General features: G+C 41.6%; 1 protein-coding gene across 1 annotated transcript in view; it reads left to right on the forward strand.

The window, feature by feature from the left end:
• Positions 1-22317, forward strand: part of TBCK (TBC1 domain containing kinase) — a 208727-nt gene extending 186410 nt beyond the window's left edge. The window contains exon 26 of the mRNA XM_040237515.1: positions 21653-22317. Coding sequence (XP_040093449.1) covers positions 21653-21763 — 111 coding nt within the window. The 3' untranslated portion in view covers positions 21764-22317. The remainder of the gene's footprint in view (positions 1-21652) is intronic.
• The last annotated feature ends 748 nt before the right edge of the window (positions 22318-23065 follow it).

The following is a 23065-nucleotide window of genomic DNA, read 5'->3' on the forward strand; positions in this document are numbered from 1 at the left end:
ATGTAGGAGTTGCAGTAACAGGAACCCTAAAACACCTGACCTAGACTTTGGTTTTTTAACATGTTTATTGAATATGTTATTTATGTGTATAAGCAATTTTTTAAAAAAACAGAGGGAGCTCATTTACAATTTCCAGAAAAAAAAACTGCCAAGTCATTATCTGAATCTTGTGATCCCTGGCACTATATTCATGACCTGTCACTGGACAAAAGTTATTTTGTCTTAATATGTGTTATTCTGTATACCTAAACCTGCTCTCCATAGCCTGACAATTAATTATTCCTTACCACAGGAATGTTTGTGGCTGAATGAGAAACTAACCATACTCACCCTCCCTCTTGACCTACAAAGTTTGGGGTTTGGCCGTGGAATCTGAGTTTTTAATGTATACATCCTTTTCAGAGCATGGTATACTGTGTGTAATATGACTGGTGCCTTGGACACAGTGTGGGTTTACCGTTCTCAGTTGTCTAGTATAAACAGAAATGGATAAATGACTGTTGCCGAAGTTCTGGCCCCCAGTATTGCAGATCATAGGGAAATGTGCCACAGAACTCATTAAAGCTCCTGATACATTGATGGTATTAGATGATGGAATTTTATCAAAAGAGGCTTATCCTCTAATACGAGCCAGTATGCTTTTAGGTCATAAAAACAAACTTTTATGTCATATCCAAAATGTTTTCTCCTATTTCTTTAATGTCAGCTTTTCAGAAAACTTCCACATAGCCATTCTTAAGGGAACTTATTTGAAAGTATAAGCTGTTTTTGAACACTTATCTGTACATCTGTAGAAAGATCCCAGTTTCCCTTATGCATAAATACTAGGTCACTATCATAAAATTTTTAATTAAATATATTAATTTAAAGGAAAAATTTTAACCTAGAATTCACATGAGTTTTAGAAATTATTTGAATTAATTAAAATTTTGTTCAAAGTGTTATATACATATGTGCTGTATGATATATTTTTTCAGAGAATAGATTCATAAGCTTTCTTCTGATTGCCAGAACTATATGTGACCCAGTAAACTATGAGTCACTAGTATAAATTACTGCTCCAACATAAACAGTTCACCATTTACACTGTGAAGCCCTACATTACGTTCCATATGGGAAGAACTCTGGTCTTTTAAGTTTGAATCTGTACAATTGCAGGAAGTTGTAAATGGCTTTCCTATTAAAGGATCACTTGGGGAAAGGAAAGAGGAGAAAAGGAGGAAACTAGCTTTATAGAAACTATTTAGTATGAATCAAGCACTTACATATATAATATCAAATTTAAACCTCTCAGCAACACTTTAAATATACTAGGAAAGTGTATTATTATTACAGATTTAACAAGTGAAGAAACTAAGGCCCAAAAGGCTAAATGACTTACCTAAGATCCCACAGCTAACCAGTGGTATTAACAGAACCCTGATTCAAACTCTGTGCTGTCCAGCTACAAAGTTCCTACACCTTCCTCCATACCACCCAGCCTATTTGACTGAAAGAGTGAATTTTCTCTCCTTTGCTGGTGGAATAAACTTTATGGAGAATTACTATTTGTCTTATCATCCCGTTAAGCAGGTCTGAAATTCTCTTGTATTCATTTCCAACCTGTCTTCACTGAGATCAATATCTCATGCCTAACCTGCTACAGTTCCCCACTGTCCTCACGTGCACACGCCCTTCTTCCCCCGGTTCCACCCTACAACCGATGAGATTTGTGAAATGATACCTGATCATTGTCAGAATGCCTGTATGACTTCCCATTGCCATCAAAATTCAAACTCTAATCATAGGTTATAAGGCCTTTCTTGAATTGGACTCTGTTTCTCAAGCTCATTCTCACTGCTCTTAGAGTCCAGCCATAGTTAAACTACTCATAGTCCCTTATATACTAACTGTCTCTTTGTACTTCTCTCTATTTGAAGCATTCTTATTTCTGTTCACCCTTTTGTCTTGAAAAGCTGTTCATATAGCATTTCTTCATGGAATTCATTCTTAATTCCTCAAGTCTGGAACTAAGTACCTTTTCCAAGTGCTCATAGAAAATATTTTACTTACTTACTCTTATAGTGGCATTGAGACCACATACAGAATTTCTTTGTGCATTAGATAAATGTGTTCATTTAGGAACACAGCACCATGTAAGGCCACAAAGCTTGGATTGGAGAGGATGGGGCTACATTTCATGCTTCACTTACCTCTTTTCCATATTCTCTCATGTCAGGCACAATTTGTACAACTTTAAATAATGGTTCTGTGTAGCATTTATCAAATGGTATTGTAGTCACCTGTCCACTTACCTGCATCTCCTACTGAACTCCAGGCTCACTGAGGACAGGAATTACATTGTATTCATTGTCAGACCCCCAGCCCCTAGCATAGTGCCCTTCAGGTAGCAAGCACTCAATTCATATTTGGTGGTTAAATTAATGACTAAGTTAAGAATGAACATCTTAAAAATAATAGTTTGCAGTAGACAGTGCACTTATAGAAATTAGTAAAAAGAAGTCGATAGAAAAAATGCTAATATCAACTACAAGTTTAGTTTAAGACAACAAACATTGAGTGTCTACATGATGGAAACTGTTATGAGGAAGCAGAAATGAGAAAGGCAGTCTTTGGCCATATAAAACTTGCAATCTAATTAAGATAAGACATGTATGAAGTGAAAAAATCTAATTAAAAAGATAAGGCCCATATACAACTGATTAAAACTCAAAAGTGGAATATGCAATGTGCTATGAGATTTATAGTTTAAGTTGTAGAAAATCAGTGAGAAGGAAGGAATTTCTTCAAGTTGAGTGAAGGATTCCTCAAGTTTCATGGGGAAGGTGATAATAGACCTAGATCTTGAATTATCAGTAGGATTTCAGTAAGGTAAAGTGTTGAGAGAAGGGCGTAGTCAGGCGGGAACATTCCAGGCAAAGGAAATAACACAGGCTGATTAGAAAGCACAGGGCTTCTCTGAAGAGCATTTTAACTACAGATAAGGCTGGAAAGATAGGTTGGGTATTTGGTTATAGAAGGCTTTCAATGCTATGCTAGGGAGTTTACATTTTAGCAGTGGGGAGCTTTTAAAGAAGGAAAGTAACATTCTCAGCTGTAGTTTAGAAAATCATTTGGAAAGTTATTTTTAAGTGTCTCACCTCTCTTTTGCCCATGTTCCCAAAGAAATTGAAATTTTAAAACACCAAGAACTAAAGACCAGTTAAAGAATTTCACTCTTCCTATATTCCCAGTCTATTTCAGTGCCAGATTCTATCCAGATTCTACCTTTAGTTGACCTTCTGTCTTAAGCTTGCAGTCTCCCACTGTCTAAATAGTTTCTAAGTCCCCAGTGTCAGCAAAGCTCAAATGCCTGTTGAGAAAAGACAACAGAGGTTTCTCTGAGACCGACAGCCAAAGCTCTGCAACTTTCAAGAGATTTCAGGAAATGGCCTCCCTGCTATTATTATGTGACTCAATGCATCTGGTAACATACTGTCACTATCTTCTTTTACCTTATTTGAGATACTAAAGGACAACCTTCTCATTAACCTTTAACCTAAAGAATAAGTCTAAAATGAATTTCTTTTGTCATTCTCAAAATTCAAAGAAACTTTAGACTTAATATTATCAAAATGAAACTTTGAATAAGAACTTTTAGGTACTACAGATTGCCCTTACTGACTATAAATAAGCAAGCTATTCCTTATAAGAAATCCACACATCTTGCTGAAGGGCACTAGCCCTACGAAGGAACATATCTCTACACAACAGTTACTGGGGATTTCCTGAAGGCCCTCCATAATGTTACCACCTAGGTAGCAGGGTACTGGGTAAAATGGAATGGGAAGAACTAAAAGTGCAAGAACAGCTGAGGGACTAATTCAAGAGTAATTGGGGTCTAAAATGAAGTATGAGCTGAGGAATGGAAAAGAGGGAATGGATCCAAGGTAAGTCACAGAACTAACACAGTTTTGTTCCTAATCAAGTATGGAGCCAAAGGAAGTTTTGATTTTTTTTAAGTAAAATATCACCTTAAAGTTTTCAGATTTGACTTTGGGGAGGTTGCCGATACCTTTAACAGATAAGGAAGAGAAAATAAAGTAGGTTTGGAGGAAATGTAATGATGTTGGGATATACTGAGTTTGAAGTGCTCATGGGATGCTAGTATAAAAAAATGTCAGTCAAGTATTTAGAGGTTCAGACTGGAATTCAAGAGAGTGAAAACTATATGGGTATGTATAGAATCCTTCCAGTTATAAACACTTAATATTCTATAATACAAAACAAAAAGATGTAGGGCTTTTCTTTGTGTGTGCTCACTCACTCAGTCGTGTCCAACTGTTTGCAACTCTATGGATTGTATCCTGCCAGGCTCCTCTATCCATGAAATTTCCCAAGCAAAAGTTGCCATTTCCTTCTCCAGAGGATCTTCCTAACCCTAGGATCAAACTCACATTACCTGAGTGTATGTTCCTTGGTTCTTTGTCTCATCACAACAAAGATCTGGAGCAACGGAAATCAGAGCCCTCGGCGCGTCACAGCTCTCGGGTCTTGGACAAACCATGTTATAGCTCTTAGGCAAATCAGTGTTACAGCTCTGTTTTATTCAGAAGATAGCAGGAGAATCCATCCTCGAAGCGTGAGGGCGTGCCAACCCAAAGATTTGAAGGGAAGAGAGTGGAGGAGCGTGGAAGAGGGGGAGAGAGACAGGGGGAGAGAGAGAGAGAGAGAGAGCACACATGCGGGAGAGAGAGAGCACACTCACGCAGGAGAGAGAGAGAGCACATGTACGCGGGAGAGAAAGAGAAAAAGAGAGCACATGCGGGAGAGAAAGAGAGAAAGTGTGCTTTGGCTCCTCCTTTTATATGTTTTTGCCTCCACCTGGGCCTGCCCTATGCAAATTGGGCTCAGCCAGGAGTGCTGTTCGTTCTACCTGAAGTCTTCACTCTGGTCCTTGGACCTTCCTTTGACCTTCCTTGTTTTTTAGCCACCACCATTTTGGACTCCGTTTCCCTAAGAGATGGGAAGCCCAATTCGTTGGGAATAGGGGCGTCAAGGTCTTTCTGGCTACTTCCTGCTAAAGTGGGGTAGTGAGGGGTGTTGGGCCTCCCCCTCTTGCTAGTCTCAAGCCTCAGAGTCCTTATAGCAGTGTCCATCTAAGGGTGTGATATTTTTCGTGGTCAGCTGTAGTTTTATATCTTTGTTGAACTGGCACTGCATGTTGTAGCTTGTTGACCTGGGCAGAGACAAAATGGGTTAGACAATTGACAGTTCATGGAATAATCATAAGCATCATCAATATAGCATAACCAGGACTGGTAGGGGCATTAGTCAATTTTAAATTCACATCGCCAGGTTGGCTCAAGTCCCTCCTTGTTCAGGGATCAGAAGATCTATCTCTTGTCTGTTTTGGAATACAATCTCTGTCAAGCTGGGTTGGCTCTTTAGAGCTATCCTGAGAAATCTTATCCCCAGAAACCAGATTTTGGGGGTGTTCATTAAAATGGCACTCATTGGTAGTCCTGAATAGGTATCTGAGATCTCCCAGGGGCTCACAGGTGTATTGAGTGTCCTCTTCTGTCTTCTTCCATGGCTTGACTCGTGAGTAGTGAATCCAGGAGTCATGTCCTGGTACCTTGACTGCTGGTGGCAGAGGCTTAGCCTCTATGGTCTCAAAATTGGAGACTACTGCATACCCGGCTCTTCTTTTTCCATCCAAGACAAAGCTGCTTCCGTCAGTGTACCAGATTTCCTCAGGATTGGTCAGAGGATCTTCTGACAATCCCTCTCGGGGTTTTGTCCAGTGGTCCAAGGTTTCTAGACAAGAGTGAAAGGGGAGAGAGCCCTCGGGGGTAGGCAGGAGGGTGGCTGGGTTAAGAACCTCACAAGGGGATATAGTGAGGCCTGGATTTTCCATCAGCATTACTTGATATCTGAGGGTTCTTTGATCAGACATCCATAAATGGCCTCTCCCATTTAGGAGTTGTTGTACTTGGTGGCTGGTAAAAATAGTTAGTTTGCCCCCAAAGCAAACTTTTAAAGCATCTTCTATCACGATTGCAATAGTTGCAAGATTTCGAAGGCAGGGGGGCCAGCCTCAGGTAGTTGGATCAAGCTTTTTGGATAAGTAAGCTACAGGCTGGGGCTCAGATCCCAACCTGTGAGTTAACACTCCTGAGGCTATTCCCTCTCTTTCTTGGACATAAAGTTGGAATGCTTTTTCTGGGTCTGGCAACCTCAAGGCAGGTGCCTGAGTTAAGGCCTGTTTTAGTGTAGCCTCTGCCTTCTTTTGAGGAGTTCCCCACATCAGTGGGATTGAATCATCTCGTCCCTTTAAGCTTTCATATAAGGGCTGGGCAATTACACCATAGTTGGGTATCCAGATTCTACAATATCCAGTTAGTCCCAGGAAAGCTCGCAATTGTTTTCGAGTCATGGGGGAGGGCAGCTGGAGGATCCCTTGTACCCGATCAGAGGACAGCCTCCTGGACCCGTGTGTAATCTGAACTCCCAGGTAAGTGACCTTTGTCTCAACCATCTGCCTTAGCACGGGAGACTTTATATCCTCTTTCTGCCAAGAAGTTTAGAACCTGAATTGCATGTTGTTGGGCACTTTTCTCATCTGGAGAACAGATTAGTAGGTCATCTACGTATTGTAATATTTTTCCATTAGGTCCCAGGTCCAGATCTAGGAGATCCCAGCTAAGGGCCTGTCCAAACAGGTGGGGGCTATCTCTGAACCCCTGAGGTAATACTGTCCAAGTCATCTGTTGGCATTTTTCTCCTGGGGCCTCCCACTCAAAGGCGAAAAGATATTGGGATTCTTTAGCCAGTGGTATGCAAAAAAATGCATCTTTGAGATCTAAGACTGTAAACCACTTGGCACTGGGTGGGATTTCTCCCAAGGTTACATAGGGATTGGGCACTGTGGGATGGAGGGGGACTACAGCTCCATTTATGATCCAGAGACCTTGCATCATTCGCCAGCTTCCGTCTTTCTTCTTTACTGAGAGGATTGGGGTGTTACATGGCGAACTGGTGGGGACCAATAGCCTGCAAGCAAGGAATTTATTTATTAAAGGCTGTAGTCCCTCCCGAGCCTCTCTTTTGAGAGGGTATTGTTTCCAGTTAGGAAACTGAGTGGGACCTCAAAGGACAATGATGACCGATTTGGCTTGGTAGGCTCATCCAGGAATCCCCTGATCCCACACCTGGGGGTTAATTTTGTCTTCCTGTGGTTTTTGGTCCCTCTCTATTGAAGGTGTAATGGGTTGCTCAGTAGTAACCAGGAGCTGTAGAGCTCTAGGGGCTGAAAAACTTCCCATCACAAGGGTGGTCCCCAGTTTAGTGAGTATATCTCTTCCCAATAAGGGAGTAGGACACTCAGGGACCACCAGAAACTGGTGGGAAAATATTTGTCCATCCCAGCAACAAAGAAGTGCTCGGGTGAATCTTTTAGTAGTTGCTTTTCCTGTGGCACCCAAAATGGTACAGCTTGGGGAGGAGAAGGCTCCAGAGTAGGAGATCAAGACAGAGTAGGTAGCCCCTGTGTCAACCAAGAAATTCTCAGACCTACCTGCCACATCCAGTTGCACCCTTGGCTCCAGCCCCGTGATGGTTATCTGTGACAGGCAGGCTGGCTGGAGTGGGCCGCTTCAGTCCTCTTGAAACATCATGAGGGTAGGCTTGGCGCTTAACCTTGAGGCTCTTGGGTCCCAAGGGCAGAGTGCCACCCAGTGTCCCAGTTGATGGCATTTGTGGCCAGCCGTTCTAGGAGACTTGTGCCTTGTCCTTCAAGGACTCAGGGTTTGCCATAGGGCTTCTCTGGAGGGCGGCCAGCATCTGGGCAGGCCTTGTCTCTTTCTTTCTCTCCTTCTCCTGGGCCTTGGCCTCCTTCTCCTGTTCTCTGTTATAAAAGGTATTGGTGGCTGTCTGTACCATCTCATCTAAAGAGACAGCAGGGTCCTGCTGTTGTAGTTGTTGTAACTTAATTCTGATATCTGATGCACATTGGGACAGGAATTTGTCCTTTAAAGTCACCTGTCCCTCGTAAGAGTCTAAGTCCAGATTGGTAAACTTTTGGAATGCTTCTTTTAGCCTTTCCAGAAAGGCAGTGGGGTTCTCATTGGGCTCCTGAGTTATTGCTGAGACTGGGCACAGTCCCACAAGTAATAGGCTTCCTTCTGTTTCCATTGATGGACTTCCTTAGGGGTGAGTCTTTCTGAAGCTTATCCTACCCAGAACTATTGCAGCCTGAGAGCCAGGCGTCCCTGGGTCAGGGTGCAGATCCCCAGGCAGGCTGAGGCGTGACAGCCTCCTAGAGATCGAATCCCCGGGCAGGTCGAGGCATGACGGCCTCCTGAGAATTGGGTCCCTGGGCAGGTCGAGGCGTGACGACCTCGTGGTACCCCTGGGACTAGCAGATCCCCGAGCAGGTTGAGGCATGACAACCTTTCGAGGACCAGATCCCTAGGCAGGTCAAGGCGTGATGACCTCCTGGGACCCCTGGACTGGAGTTTGGGCATCCCCAAGGTCTCCAGCATGACCAGTGCTGGGTAGAGTTAAGGGGTTTGTAACTCATTGCTAGTTTGCCCACCATAGACGGGAAGAGATATGATGTAAGCTCATCCTACCTAGTACTGTTGCAACCTGAGAGCCAGGTGTCCCCAGGTCAGGGTTCAGATCCCCAGGCAGGCTGAGGCATGACAGCCTCCTAGAGATCGAATCCCCGGGCAGGTCGAGGCATGACAGCCTCCCGAGAATTGGGTCCCTGGGCAGGTCGAGGCGTGATGACCTCCTGGGACCCCTGAGACTAGCAGATCCCCGAGCAGGTTGAGGCATGACAACCTTTCGAGGACCTGATCCCTAGGCAGGTCAAGGCGTGATGACCTCCTGGGATCCCCGGACTGGAGTTGGGCGTCCCCAAGGTCTCCAGTGTGACCAGTACTAGATAGAATTAGAGGGTTGGGTATTATAGAGTATTTCCCTCCCAAGGCCAGCTATTTTCTGGTTGTCTCTCCAGAAGATTGTAGAGGCAACCTTGTGGGTCTGGATGGGGTCAGGCAAAGAGCATGAAACAGGAGGGAAGGGGGAAGAGCACAACCTTTGAAAGAATGACATAGCACAAGGGGATAATGTAAACCAATTAAAACCAACTGGGTCCAAGATGAAAAGTAAAATTCAAGTACTTAATCCCCAATCTATAAGCCAACAGACACACCCAGAGATGGCAGGACAGCTCCAAAGCAAAAGAGGGAGGAGTGGGTGGTTCCCCAATGGTAGGGATGATCCTCCCACTCATTAGCATATGAACCCTACCCCTTCACAAAACCTAGCCAGGCCTAATTCCATGGCCCCAGCCCTTGCCCTTGGCAATGGTTCACACCCTGAAGAGTGGCTTCTCTCTGGATCCTAACAAATCCACCTCTTATCACTTTGTCTCTCAATGAATTTTTGCAATGAGACATCACGGCCTGAGTTTCATTAGTTTTGGCGGAGCTTGAGTCCCAGGAGAGAGCTGAAGGACAGGAGGAAAAAGCAGTGGGAAAAACGTGCCAAGGAATCCCCTTCATAGCCCGCCAGAAAATTTGCTAAATATCTGACCAGTGCTCACAACTTCATTGGTCTGATCCTTGGCACAGAGAAAGGACAGAAGAACCCCCACCGGCTTGTGTAACAACTACTGGGGCTCAGCAGATAGCGCCTTTGGGACATGCTGAGGAGTAGTCTCTCCAGAGTCCCTCAGTTGTGCCCCCTGCCGCCCGCCTGTTCACAGGAGGTTTGAGGGAACAAGAAACAAGAGATTGTAAAGGAATCAAGATTTCGTTAGGCATGTCCCTCCAGCGAGGACCTCTTACCTTAACCAAAGGTCTTCTGGGATCTGAGACTGGGCCACATGAGCTTTCTGCCGAGTTTGTTTTTCTCTGTCCCGGTTTCCAGCACGGTGGGCCTTCCCCTGTGCTGGGTTTCTTCGCCTTCCGCTTCTAGCACGGGAGCTTCGCTGAGTTGGGCTCCTGCTGTGCTTGGCCTCTTCCACGCGGAGGTTGTTTCAGCCTGGTTACATCTGAGTAACGGCACCATAGATGTCACGCGAGTGTGTGTTCCTCAGTTCTTTGTCTCGTCACAACAAAGATTTGGAGCAACGGACATTAGAGCCCTCGGCGCGTCACAGCTCTCGGGTCTTGGACAAACCGTGTTATAGCTCTTAGGCAAATCAGTGTTATAGCTCTGTTTTATTTAGAAGATAGCAGGAGAATCCATCCTTGAAGCATGAGGGCATGCCAACCCAAAGATTTGAAGGGAAGAGAGTGGAGGATCACGTGGGAGGGGGGAGAGAGAGAGGGAGAGAGAGAGAAAGAGTGCACGCATGGGGGAGAGGAAGAGAGAGAGCACGCACACAGGACAGAGAGAGAGAGAGCACACTCACGCGGGAGAGAGAGAGAGCACACTCACGTGGGAGAGAGAGCACACGCATATGGGAGAGAAAGAGATAGAGCACACGCATGCGGGGGGGGGGGGGGAGAGAGAGAGAGAGCACACTCACGTGGGAGAGAAAGAGAGAGAGCGTGCTTTGGCTCCTCCTTTTATATGTTTTTGCCTCCACCTGGGCCTGCCCTATGCAAATTGGGCTTAGCCAGGAGTGCTGTTCATTCTACCTGAAGTCTTCACTCTGGTCCTGACCTTCCTTTGACCTTCCTTGTTTTTTAGCCACCGCCATTTTGGACTTCATTTCCCTATTCTACCTACCTAACACAAAACAAAAAGATGTAGGGCTTTTCTTTGTGTGTGCTCACTCACTCAGTTGTGTCCAGCTGTTTGCACCTCTATGGATTGTATCCTGCCAGCCTCCTCTATCCATGAAATTTCCCAAGCAAAAGTTGCCATTTCCTTCTCCAGAGGATCTTCCTAACCCTAGGATCAAACTCACATTCCCCTGCATTGTAGGCAAATTCATTACCACTGCGCCACTTATTATAAATGTATTATTTTAGGAGAGGAGACAAAGTCCAGCTGATAGCTGAAAGGAGATTGTCAAAAGACCATTAAAAGATATAACTTGTATTTGTTTCAAGAAATTGTAAAAATCCATTGTCTCCATTACAAAATATTAATATCTTGTATATAAGAAAAATTTGCTTTAGTGCAAGTGATGGGATTTATTGTTTTTCAGTCAATCAGTCAAGTCCAACTCTTTGCGACCCTGTGGACTGCAGCACACCAGGCTTCCCTGTCCTTCAGCAACTCCCGGAGCTTACTCACACTTATATCCATTGAGTGGGTGATACCATCCACCCATCTCATCCTCTGTCATCCTCTTCTCCTCCTGCCTTCAGTCTCTCCCAGCATCAGGGTCTTTTCAAATGAGTCACGTCTTCACATCAGATAGCTAAAGTATTGGAGCTTCAGTTTCAGCATCAGCCCTTCCAATGTATATATTCAGGATTAATTGAATATTATCCAGTGTATATATTCAGGATTAATTGACGGTTTTGCTCTCCTTGCAGTCCAAGGGATACTCAAGAGTCTTCTCCAACACCACAGTTCAAAAGCATCAGTCCTTTGGCACTCAGCTTTCTTTATGGTACAACTCTCACATCCATACACGACTACTGAAAAAATCATAGCTTTAACTAGAGAGACCTTTGTCAGCAAAGTAATGTCTCTGCTTTTAAATATGCTGTCTAGGTTGGCCATAGCTTTTCTTCCAAAGAGCAAACGTCTTTTAATTTCATGACTGTAGTCACCATCTGTAGTGATTTTGGAGCCCCCCAAAATAAAGTCTCTCACTGTTTCCATTGTTTCCCCATCTATTTGCCATGAAGTGATGGGACTGGTTGCCACGATCTTCGTTTTTTGAATGTTGACTTTTAAGCCAGCTTTTTCACTCACCTCTTTCACTTTCATCAAGAGGCTCTTTAGTTCTTCTTTGCTTTATGCCATAAGGGTGGTGTCATCTGCATATCTGAGGTTATTGATGCTTCTCCTGGCAATCTTGTTTCCAGCTTCTGCCTCATCCAGCCTGGCATTTTGCATGATGTACTCTGCATATAAGTTAAATAAGCAGGGTGACAATATACAGCCTTGATGCATGTCTTTCCCAATTTTAAACTAGTCCATTGTTCCATGTCCAGTTCTAACTGTTGCTTCTTGACCTTCATACACATTTCTCAGGAGGCAGGTAAGCTGGTCTGGTATTCCCATCTCTAAGAATTTTCCAGTTTGTTGTGATCCACATGGTCAAAGGCTTTGGCATAGTCAATAAAGCAGAAGTAGATATTTTCTGGAACTCTCTTGCTTTTTCTATTATTCAGTGGATATTGGCAATTTGATCTCTGGTTCCGCTGCCATTTCTAAATCCAGCTTGTACATCTGGAAGGTTAAAGTTCAGGTACTGTTGAAGCCTGGCTTGGAGAATTTTGAGCATTACTTTCCTATAATGGGAGATGAGTGCAGTTGTGTGGTAGTTTGAACATTCTTTGGCATCGCCTTTCTTTGGGATTGGAATGAAAGTTGACCTTTTCCAGTCCTGTGGCCACTGCTGCATTTTCCAAATTTGCTGGCATATTGAGTGCAGCACTTTCACAGCATCATCTTTCAGGATTTGAAATAGCTCAACTGGAATTCCATCACCTTCACTAGCTTTGTTCATAGTGATGCTTCCTAAGGCCCACTTGACTTCACATTCCAGGATGTCTGGCTCTAGGTGAGTGATCATACCATCATGGTTATCTGTGTCATTAAAATCTTTTTTGTATAGATATTTTGTGTATTCTTGCCACCTCTTCTTAATATCTTCTGCTTCTGTTAGATCCATACCATTTCTGTCGTTTATTGTGCCATCTTTACATGAAGTGTTCCCTTGGTATCTAATTTTCTTGAAGAGATCTCTAGTCTTTCCCATTCTATTGTTTTCCTCTATTTCTTTGCATTGATCACGGGGAGGCGTTCTTATCTCTCCTTGCTATTCTTTGGAACTCAGCATTCAGATGGTTAAATTTTTCCTTTTCCTTTTCCTTTTGCTTCTCTTCTTTTCTCAGCTGTTTGTAAGGCCTCTCTGGGGATGGTTTTGATCACCACCTCCTGTACAACGTTACAAACCTCTGTCCATAGTTCTTCAGGCACTCTATCAGATCTAATCCCTTGAATCTGTTTGTCACTTCCACTGTAAATTGTAAGGGATTTGATTTAGGTCATACCTGAATGGTCCAGTGGTTTTCCCTACTTTCTTCAATTTAAGTCTGAATTTGGCAGTAAGGAGTTCATGATCTGAGCCACAGTCAGCTGACTGTTTAGAGCTTCTTCATCTTCAGCTGCAAAGGATATAATCAATCTGATCTCAGTATTGACCATCTGGTGATGTCCTGGTGTAGAATCTTCTCTTGTGTCGTTGGAAGAAGGTGTTTGCTATGACCAGTACATTCTCTTGGCAAAACTGTTAACCTTTGCCGTGCCTCAGTTTGTACTCCAAGACCAGACTTGCCTGTTACTCCATGTATTTCTTGACTTCATACTTCCATACTTCATAGTCCAGTCCCCTATGATGAAAAGGACATCTTGTTTTCATGTTAATTCTAGAAAGTCTTATATGTCTTCATAGAGCTCTTTGAGTTCAGCTTCTTCAGCATTGGTGGTTGAGGCATAGGCTCGGATTACTGTGATATTGAATGGTTTGCCTTTGAAATGAACAGAGATCATTCTGTCATTTTTAGATTGTACCCAAGTATTGCATTTCTGACTCTTCTGTTGACTATGAGGGCTACTCCATTTCTTCTAAGGGATTCTTGCCTACAGTAGTAGATATGATGGTTATCTGAATTAAATTTGCCAATTCTAGTCCATTTTAGTTCACTGATTCCTAAAATGTCAGTGTTCACTCTTGCTATCTCCTGTTTGACCACTTCTAATTTACCTTGATTCGTGGACCTAACATTCCAGGTTCCTATGCAATGTTGTTCTTTACAAACATTGGACTTTACCAGAAGACACATCCACAACTGGGCATTGTTTCTGCTTTGGCTCAGCCTCTTCATTCCTTCTGGAGCTATTTCTCCACTCTTCTCCAGTAGCATACTGGGCACCTACCTACCTGGGGAGTTCATCTTTTAGTGTCATATCTTTTTGCCTTTTCATACTATTCATGGTGTTCTCAAGGTAAGAATGCTGAAATGATTTGCCATTCTCTTCTCCAATGGACCACATTTTGTCAGAACTCTCCACCATGACTTGTCCATCTTGGGTGGCTCTACACAGCATGGCTCATAGTTTCATTGAGTTAGACAAGGCTGTGATCCAATATGAGCAACAAGGAAAACAAAAATCAAAGGAAAATGGAAAAGGAAGAGAGGGAAAATATCATTTAGACATGTGAGAGGAAAAAAAAACTTACATTGAGCTGTAAACAAAGCCAACAGTGGAGCAGAAGTTGCCTTGACTTCTTTTGTGCTTACATATTTTGTGACTTTGGGAAATATTTATTTTTCTTGTCATTTCTATTCAAAGTGTATACTTTAAAACATTAAAATTATTTTCCTTTCTTTTATCCCTCTGGGATTTTGTTAGAATCACATATGACAGTAAAACAGAAGAGACAAAGAAGAGAAATTTATCATTGTACATGAAAATATTAACATATCTTTTTCTCCATATACCCCTTGAGTGGCCCATATACCATTAAAAATTATCAAACCCATTGAGAGAAAAAGGACTAAGAATGGAGGCCAAGAGTAGAAATGAAACTTTCACTGTATTGTCTTCATATTCATTCATCTGCTTTGGTTCCTTAACTGTAGAAATGACAGAGGACGTTGTCTCTCATCTGACTACTCTTTGGATTCTACATAAAAATTATCACAAAGTTTATTATTTCTATATAAACTTCATCATAATTACTTTTTTGTATAAATGTTTTTTATATTGATAACTTTTAAAGACATTTTTAAAAATCACCTTATCTCTTTCAACTTATGCAAAATTTGAAAGAATACCCTATTAGTAAAGGATAAAAGAAAATAGCATTTAACTCTTATCAGAACCAATTTCCTTGCTGTTTGCCCAAAAGTCCTTTCTGCCTCTTCCATTGGCAGTAAGGCAGCTTAACCAGTACCTAGCATAATACCTGACACATAGTAGGTGTTCAGAAAATATTTGTTGAATAAATGGATCTGTTATTCAGCAGATATTAGAGAAAATGCTATGGACTAGACTCTGTTCTGAACAAAGTCCTTACTTTTATGGAGCATACAGTATATTGGGAGAGATGGATGAGTAGGTAACATATATGAAGTAGTTAGAAATTTGAACACTTACTGAATATTTCATTATATTATGGATTATTGTTAATATATTGAATGTGATAGTCATCCTATGGTTATATTTTTTAAGTTATTTTATTTCAGAGATACATATTTCTGTGCTAAATGATATATGGGATTTATATCAAGATGATAATTGTGGTTGAGAGGCTTGAGTAGGAGGAATAAATGAAATAAATTGTCTATGAGTTATAATTGTTCAAGCTGGATGTTGGATACCTACAGGCTGATTATACTCATGTATATCTATTTTCATATTTTTAGATATTTTTCTTAATGAAAAGGTAAAGAGAAAGAGAATGGAAAGAGATGAAATGGAGACAGAAAACATTGGCAACAGAAAAGTAAAATGAGAAAACACATTGAGTTAGTGCACTACAATTATTTCTATGTCTTCTTACATAGAACAAAGCGATTAAAAATTTTTTAATATGAAATTTTTATACTATCACATTTCTTAATCCCCAAAGATTAGTTCCAAGAATAGAAGACTAATGTATACTGTAGGATGGATTCTGAATATCCCAAACACCATTAGGATAGTTATCTCTAAAAAAAACATGGACCAGAAAGCTTAGACCATATAATATCTGTTTTTGTAAATTCTCATTTTTTTCTTAAAGCATAATTAACCATATTTCAGTATATAACATGCTAGACTAATACCCTGGAATTACCTGTCCTGCTCCTTACTTGTCACAGGTACCTTTGATAAGGGTGTAAGATGATTACTGACCTTGTGTTCGCCTTCTTGGTTTTGCCCTCCTGCTGATTTTGCTTCTATGAGTGAAATAAGAAAGTAAAGTAGCCACTGCCTAATTGTTATTAGATGTTAATACTGTGAAAACTGGTTTCACACCTTATATAGCCCTCTTTTTTGTTTCAGTGTTAATAAGGTATAATTGACACAGAAGACTTGTATATATTAAATGGGTACAACTTGATGTTTTGATATATATACATTATTAAATGATCACCAAATTCAAGCTAATTCACATATCCATCACTTCACACAGTTACCATTTTCTTTCTTAGCAAATTTCAAGTATACCATGCAGTACTGTTATACTTGCTGTATATAGTAACTGTAGTCACTGTGATGTACATTAGATCTCCAGAATTTATTCATCTTGCACAACTGAAACTTTGTACCCTTTGACCAACATCTACCCATCTCCTCCCATTGATCCCCTCACTCTTGGCAACCACCATTCTACCTCTGCTTCTATGAGCCTGACTTTTTAATTCCACATGTGAGTGAAATCATACAGTATTTCTACCTCTTTCCTACTAATGCTTGTCACAACTCTTATGTTTCTAACTGGGATCACTGAGTTAAATGATTAAAATGGTCAGAACATTTATTAGTGACCCCAGAAATGTCAAGGGTCAGGACAAGACAGTACTTGAGTTATATTTGATCCAAGGCAACCCTATTCTCTAGATGGAGAAATCACCTGTATTTTGTTCATATTAGATTTCTCAGTTTGACTTTCACCAGGAAGTTGGTCAATTCATGACCATTATCAAGTCCCCACTATGAACTTAAAGCTCACAAGGCCAGACTTTCACATCAAGGAACTTAATTATCTGCGATGCGCTCCTTGCGGAATCTCTTAGAAGCCCAGTTTTCTTAAATTCCTGCCGCTACTATACATTCTACTACAGAGTTTCCTAGGATACTCAGTGAGAAACAATGTGATCCTGCTCTAGTCCCCTCACACCTTTTACCTGTTCTCAGCTGTGATTTCTTGGCCTTGGTTAACCTGCACTACTCTGTGGCAGATCAAAAATCCCTCTTCTCTACTCACTCTCCTCCTACAGTAGAACTTGATTTCCTTGGACAAACATGCCAGCCTCTTATTTCAAGCTAAGATGCAAGATAAAGAGAGAAAACAAGATGAGTGGCGCGCACAAGAGCCTGCCATTTTCAAACAGGGCTGATTTGAAGTGTGCCTACCCTAGAAACGAATACCACTGCCAGATCCCACTAACCAGAAGAATGATAAAAATGCAAGAGCTTTGCCCTCTCCACATCCCACAAGACATGCAGCTGCCACTATTGTCGTAATTCCCAAAATTCTATCCCAGAAAATACTACATTCTGCCATCTCCACGTAGGATGTTGTCTTCTTATTGTTGTTTAGTCGCTAAGTCATGTCCGACTCTGTGACTTCATGGACTGCAGCACGCCAGGCTTCCCTGTCCTTCACTATCTCCTGGCGTTTGCTCAAACTCACGTCCCTTGAGTCAGTGATGCCATCCAACTATCTCATCCTCTGTCACCCTGTTCTCCTGCCCTCAGTCTTTCCCAGCCTCAGGGTCTTTTCCAAGATCTACACTGATTGTGCAGTTTGAGGAACCTCATTGTCTCCACACAAGACTTGGTCTTGCAAATTCCAGCCCCACAACATGGCAGCCTCTTTTAGTGCAAAGTGACTTGCTCTCCACACTGGACTATACTTACAAGAATTACAGTTTGAGGTCCCAAACAAACATGAACAGCAAATGAATCTCATTATCTAACAAAGCTGTCATCAATCTGGTTACACAATAAAATCACACTGGATTCTAGGTGAATAAAACAAAAATGATACTGGAGATTCATCCCGAGAAACTCTACTTCTTACTGATGTAGAGTGGGCCTGGGTATCACTGTTTACTAAAAGGACCTAGATGATTTTGATGGCTTCATAGCACTGGTCCAATGTGATATATTGCCACTTCCACCAAGAATATTGTTCGGTAAGTCTAGGTTTGTGATTTCTGCTTGAAGTCAGGCCTCTCCCAGAGTTTCAGTTGCAGTCTACACCAGGCCCTTCACACCAATGCCAGAGCTGGACAGAGAGCAGAAGATGGATGAAACCTGAACTCTGTATGCCTGGTTCTTCTCTGTTCCACCATGTGTCTTCTCCATAAGTGACGTGGCTATTTTCACACATGAATTCATAGCCCTTTCTTTCCTCCCTGACCTGTCCAGCTATAGCCTCAAAGATCAGTATAATGCCTGTGGCCATCACACCTGGGTTCTCATTCCCTCCAGGTATCACTAATGAAAGAGTAGTGTTCTGTTAAATACAGAAGTACCTGGAACTTCTGCTTGTATAATAGCAATTCTGCTGAACATTGGTACTGTCTCCTCCACTGTAAGTGCTGCAAAAACTGCAACAGTGCCTGCTACTTTGTGGGTGTTCAATGAAACGTTTGATTGATACGTAAATGAATGAACGAATGAATAGATGGAGAAGAGCTGTTTCTATCACAGAAGTGGAAAGATGCTGTCATGGCTTCACTGTTAGGGCCAAGTATGTTACATGGATCATTGGAACAACAAGCAGAGGATTGGGGGAGCAAAACTCATAATCTTAACCTGAAAACTCAACACTTGCTCTTTTTCTTAAGCACAGGCTTGCCTCTTTTCAAGGCACCTAAACATGTGCCATCTCCTTGTTGCTCCATTTCTGTTTTTCTTCTTAGACCTCCCACATTGCAGCAGTCTGATTGTTATAAAATGCTCAGTTCTGCTTGCTTCGCCTTTACCATTTTCCAGCTCAATAGTAACCTACTTGTTGTGTCCCTTCTCTTAAAATAACAGTGGGAGCTTTCCAGCTCTACAGCAGAGTTTCAGAGAGATTAGTTAAATGTACAGTAAGTCCTGTCTTACTCATTTTCTGACTTCTACAGTGTTTTGAAATTACTGAACGCTAAGACTGCTTATCCACAAGACCTTTTGAGTAATGGTATGTTTATTTTAGAATTTCGACCTAAATGGTAATTGTATCACTGCATGTGGAAGAATGAAGCCAAGGTGTTTCAGTAATCATATAGTACCAGGGGCTTGCTGCCTGCAATGACTCAGGGCAGATGAATCTGGTGCCCCTGTTCTGAAGGACTGGGGTTCAAGGATAAATAAGCAGGAAGAACAGGATGAAAATCAGATCCCTTTGCACTCTGGCTCACATGATACCTTTTGGATCAAGGGGCAATTTTTCTCTTCAACATTAACTACTATTAAGGAGACCCTCAGTGGCTCTGGAAGAGTGTAGGGTTTGAAAGGTACATGGCCTTTGAATCTCTTAAGGCTCTATAGAAATGAAGAAGATAAGTGGGGTCAGCAGTACTGAGGTCCATTTCTGTGAGTTGTTCTGAAAATTGCTAAGATCCAAATCCAGCAACATCTGTTTTACCTACTTACCAATATCTTTATCCTTTGGGCTTAAGATAGTATTTTTGAAAATATTGTCCACAGACCTGCTTTAGAATCATCTAATGGTGTTTGTTTAAAAACAAAACAAAAATAAAACATTTCTGAGCCCCAGATCTATTGCTTATTAGCAGAATCTTTGAGTGAGGCCTCGAAGTTACCCTGACCAAACCACTCAGGTGATTCTCTTGAACCATAAAGTCAAGACTGCTGGCTTGAGATTCCACCAATATTAAGCTTCAGAGGAGCTTCAAATACTCCCAAGAGACAATAGCATTGTGAGCAAGTATTAGTCATTTTTCTTGAAGGATCTGAGATCAGCTTATGATAAAGTAATTAAGAAGAACGTGAGGGCACAAACACCCAAGGAGGAGGAACAAGACACCACATATAGAGAGGGAATGCCAGAGAGCCCCAAAAAACCTTCTCCACTTCACTCTTTTGCCCTCAGTCATTGGTCCTGTATCATAGTTTCGTTCAGATCAATAGGCGTATATTGAGTCCTTGCCATGTCCAGGGCATTAGAGATAAAAAGATATGGGGAACTTCCCAGGTGGTCCAATGGTTAAGACTCTGCGCTTCCACGTGAAGGGGCACAGGTTCGATCTCCAGTCAAGGAACTAAGATTCTTCATGCCATACAGTGTGGCCAAAAAAATAAACAAACGTAAACATCACTGTCCTAGAGGAGCTTACAGTTTGCTAGAGAAGCAGACTCTTAAATAGGCAATTTTCATTGGTGTAAGCCAAAGATAAAGATGTGCACAAAAAACCTGGGGGCTGAGAAGAGGGTCTCCTAATGCAAACTTGGCTCCTAGACAAGGAATAGCCTGAGTAGGGAAATAAGTAGAAATTAGGCAGGTGGGAGGGGGATTGTTTTGAAGAGAAACTAAAACCCAGGAGTTGGTGGGAGCTGGAGCCTGTTTCCAACAGTGTACAACAAAAAAAGACTCGGAGTCCTAAAGTGATCCCTATCAGGGGACTGATTACAGTCCACAGCTCAAGTACAAGGAGTAGAGAAAGATAATCAATGATCCTGGATACGTAGACATGGGCAAGCCAGGGAGATGTGTGTGTATCTTGATAATTTTTCAAAGCCCTGCTTTGTTAGGCTTCTAGAAGACTTCTTAGAGCAGTCTTTCCTATTTATTCCAAGTTTATAGTCTCAAACTGTTCATTGCAGTTGCTCCAAAAACATGTTGAAACCAGTTTATGGATCCTCCCTTCCCTGGTAGCTCAGCAGTAAAGAATCCACCTGCCAGTGAAGGAGACATGGGTTCTATCCCTCGTCCAGGAAGACCCCCTGGAGAAAGGAATTGCAATGCACTCCAGTATTCTTGCCTGGGAAATTCCATGGACAGAGGAGCCTGGAGGGCTACAGTCCATAGGGTCACAGAAGAGTCGGACATAACTTAGCAACTAAACAACATTGGCCCTCTCTGGGATATTGTACACGTAATTGCAATAACTAATATGTTGAAAATACTATAAAAATTGTTCAAAATATAGATTTGAGAATGTTTTGGCAATCACTGGAAGGATATAGGAAAAATAGGAATGTTAATGATTTCTGGGGGTGGGGGACTAAGAAGAAATGTAAGAGGAGTTTAGGTTTCACTGCTTACCCTTTTATATTGTTAGAACTGTTTACCATGTATATTTACTGCCTATTCAAACAAGTTTAAAAGAGAACTAAAGAGACACATTTATACCATACCATCAATACATTTGCAAGAGGGATTTAATTTATATTAAAAACTAATGATTCGTTGATAGAACAGTGACAGCAGTGATATCACCATTGTTTTGTCTGTTGCTGCTGCTGCTGCTAAGTCGCTTCAGTTGTGTCTGACTCTGTGCGACCCCATAGATGGCAGCCCACCAGGCTCCCCTGTCCCTGGGATTCTCCAGGCAAGAACACTGGAGTGGGTTGCCATTTCCTTCTCCAATGCATAAAAGTGAAAAGTGAAAGTGAAGTCGCTCAGTCGTGTCCAACTCTTTGCGACCCCATGAACTGCAGCCCACCAGGTTCCTCCGCCCATGGGATTTTCCAGGCAAGAGTACTGGAGTGGGGCAGCTTGAGAAAAAAATGGGATTAGACAGATATCAGTTTTGTGTATCCTTTATAAATTTGTGCTTTCTTTTTTTTTTTTCAGTTTGCAGCTCATCTTGTGAAGATGAAATATCCGAGAATCTGTATTCTAGATGGTGGCATTAATAAAATCAAGCCCACAGGCCTCCTCACCGTTCCTTCTCCTCAGATATGAAGAACAAGAGCATGGCTGTTAAAAGGACAGAGTAGCCTCACCCCCCACAGCACAACTGTCCACACCCTTGCCTCTCTGACAGAGCTAGACTTCCAGATTGTTACATCTTCATAAGTTTTGTCATGAGACATTTATTTTTTAAAACGCATGACCCAAATGTTCAGCTATCCAGGAATCAAACTTGACTGTACATGTATTGCTGAAAGAATTTTCTTAATGGTGAAATCCGATCATGTATTTTTTACCACATCAACACAAAGCCAGAAGAATTCAACTGATGAGGCAGGTTTAACATTATCAAGAAATCTTGTTGCACTGAAAAGGCTGTCTTCCCACAACACTGAACAGACAGTCCTAACAGAGGTATTCTTTAGAAATATAGACTGAATGTGGGCTGAAATCATTCCTCCATGATAAAGAAAAGTGAAAAACTATTCACCATACATTCCTTATAAGTACATGTTACATTTGGTAACTCACTTTTGGCCCAGAAATGTGTGTGTGTGTTTAGAGGGAGCATTATTTAGCCCATCGGAGAAAGTAATAACAGTTCTTAAAAAATGACAGTCAGAAACTATTCATAATATATAGAATATTGTTCAGCTTCTGTAGCTAAGACACTAAAAATAAGAGTGACTTAGACAAAATAGAACTTTATTTTTCTCTCATGTAACACCCTACAGAGTCAATGTAGGGCTAGTGTATTGGATTCATAGTTATTAAGAACTCAGGTGTCTTTTTTCATTGATCTACCACCCTCAACACTGGGTTTCTATCTCATAGATCAGGATGGCTGTTCAACTCCCACTATCACATCCGCAGTTTGGAAGGAAGGGAATTTCAGAGGAGGGAGGAGGAAAAAGAAGAGAAGGTAAAAAATAGGGAGGAAGAAGAGAAGGGAGGGCATGTTCCTTCTCTTTAAGGGCACAAACCAGAAGTTGCACATGTTACTTCTGCATACATACTATTAGCCAGAACCTAGGCATGTGGCCACAGTTAGCTATCAAGAAAACTTGAAATATGGTTTTGACTGGGAAGTCATTTACCCAGTTAAAATTTTTATTGCTGTTTAGGAAGAGGAGAACACATTGAAGGACAGCTGGCAGCCTCTGCCACATAATTCTAAAAATCAAACATTTCATTGAATCTAAGATATATCACAATTTTATGCACCATGAAGAAAGAAAAATGCAGCCAAATAAACTGTGACACCCTATCAATTATAGGATTCATTTCCATTTCAGAAATGTGAAAAAATATGCATATTAAAATTATTAAAATATGGTGTATCTTTTTTAGTAT

Source organism: Oryx dammah, unplaced genomic scaffold, assembly GCF_014754425.2.
Source record: "Oryx dammah isolate SB20612 unplaced genomic scaffold, SCBI_Odam_1.1 HiC_scaffold_3, whole genome shotgun sequence".
Classification (NCBI taxonomy): domain Eukaryota; kingdom Metazoa; phylum Chordata; class Mammalia; order Artiodactyla; family Bovidae; genus Oryx; species Oryx dammah.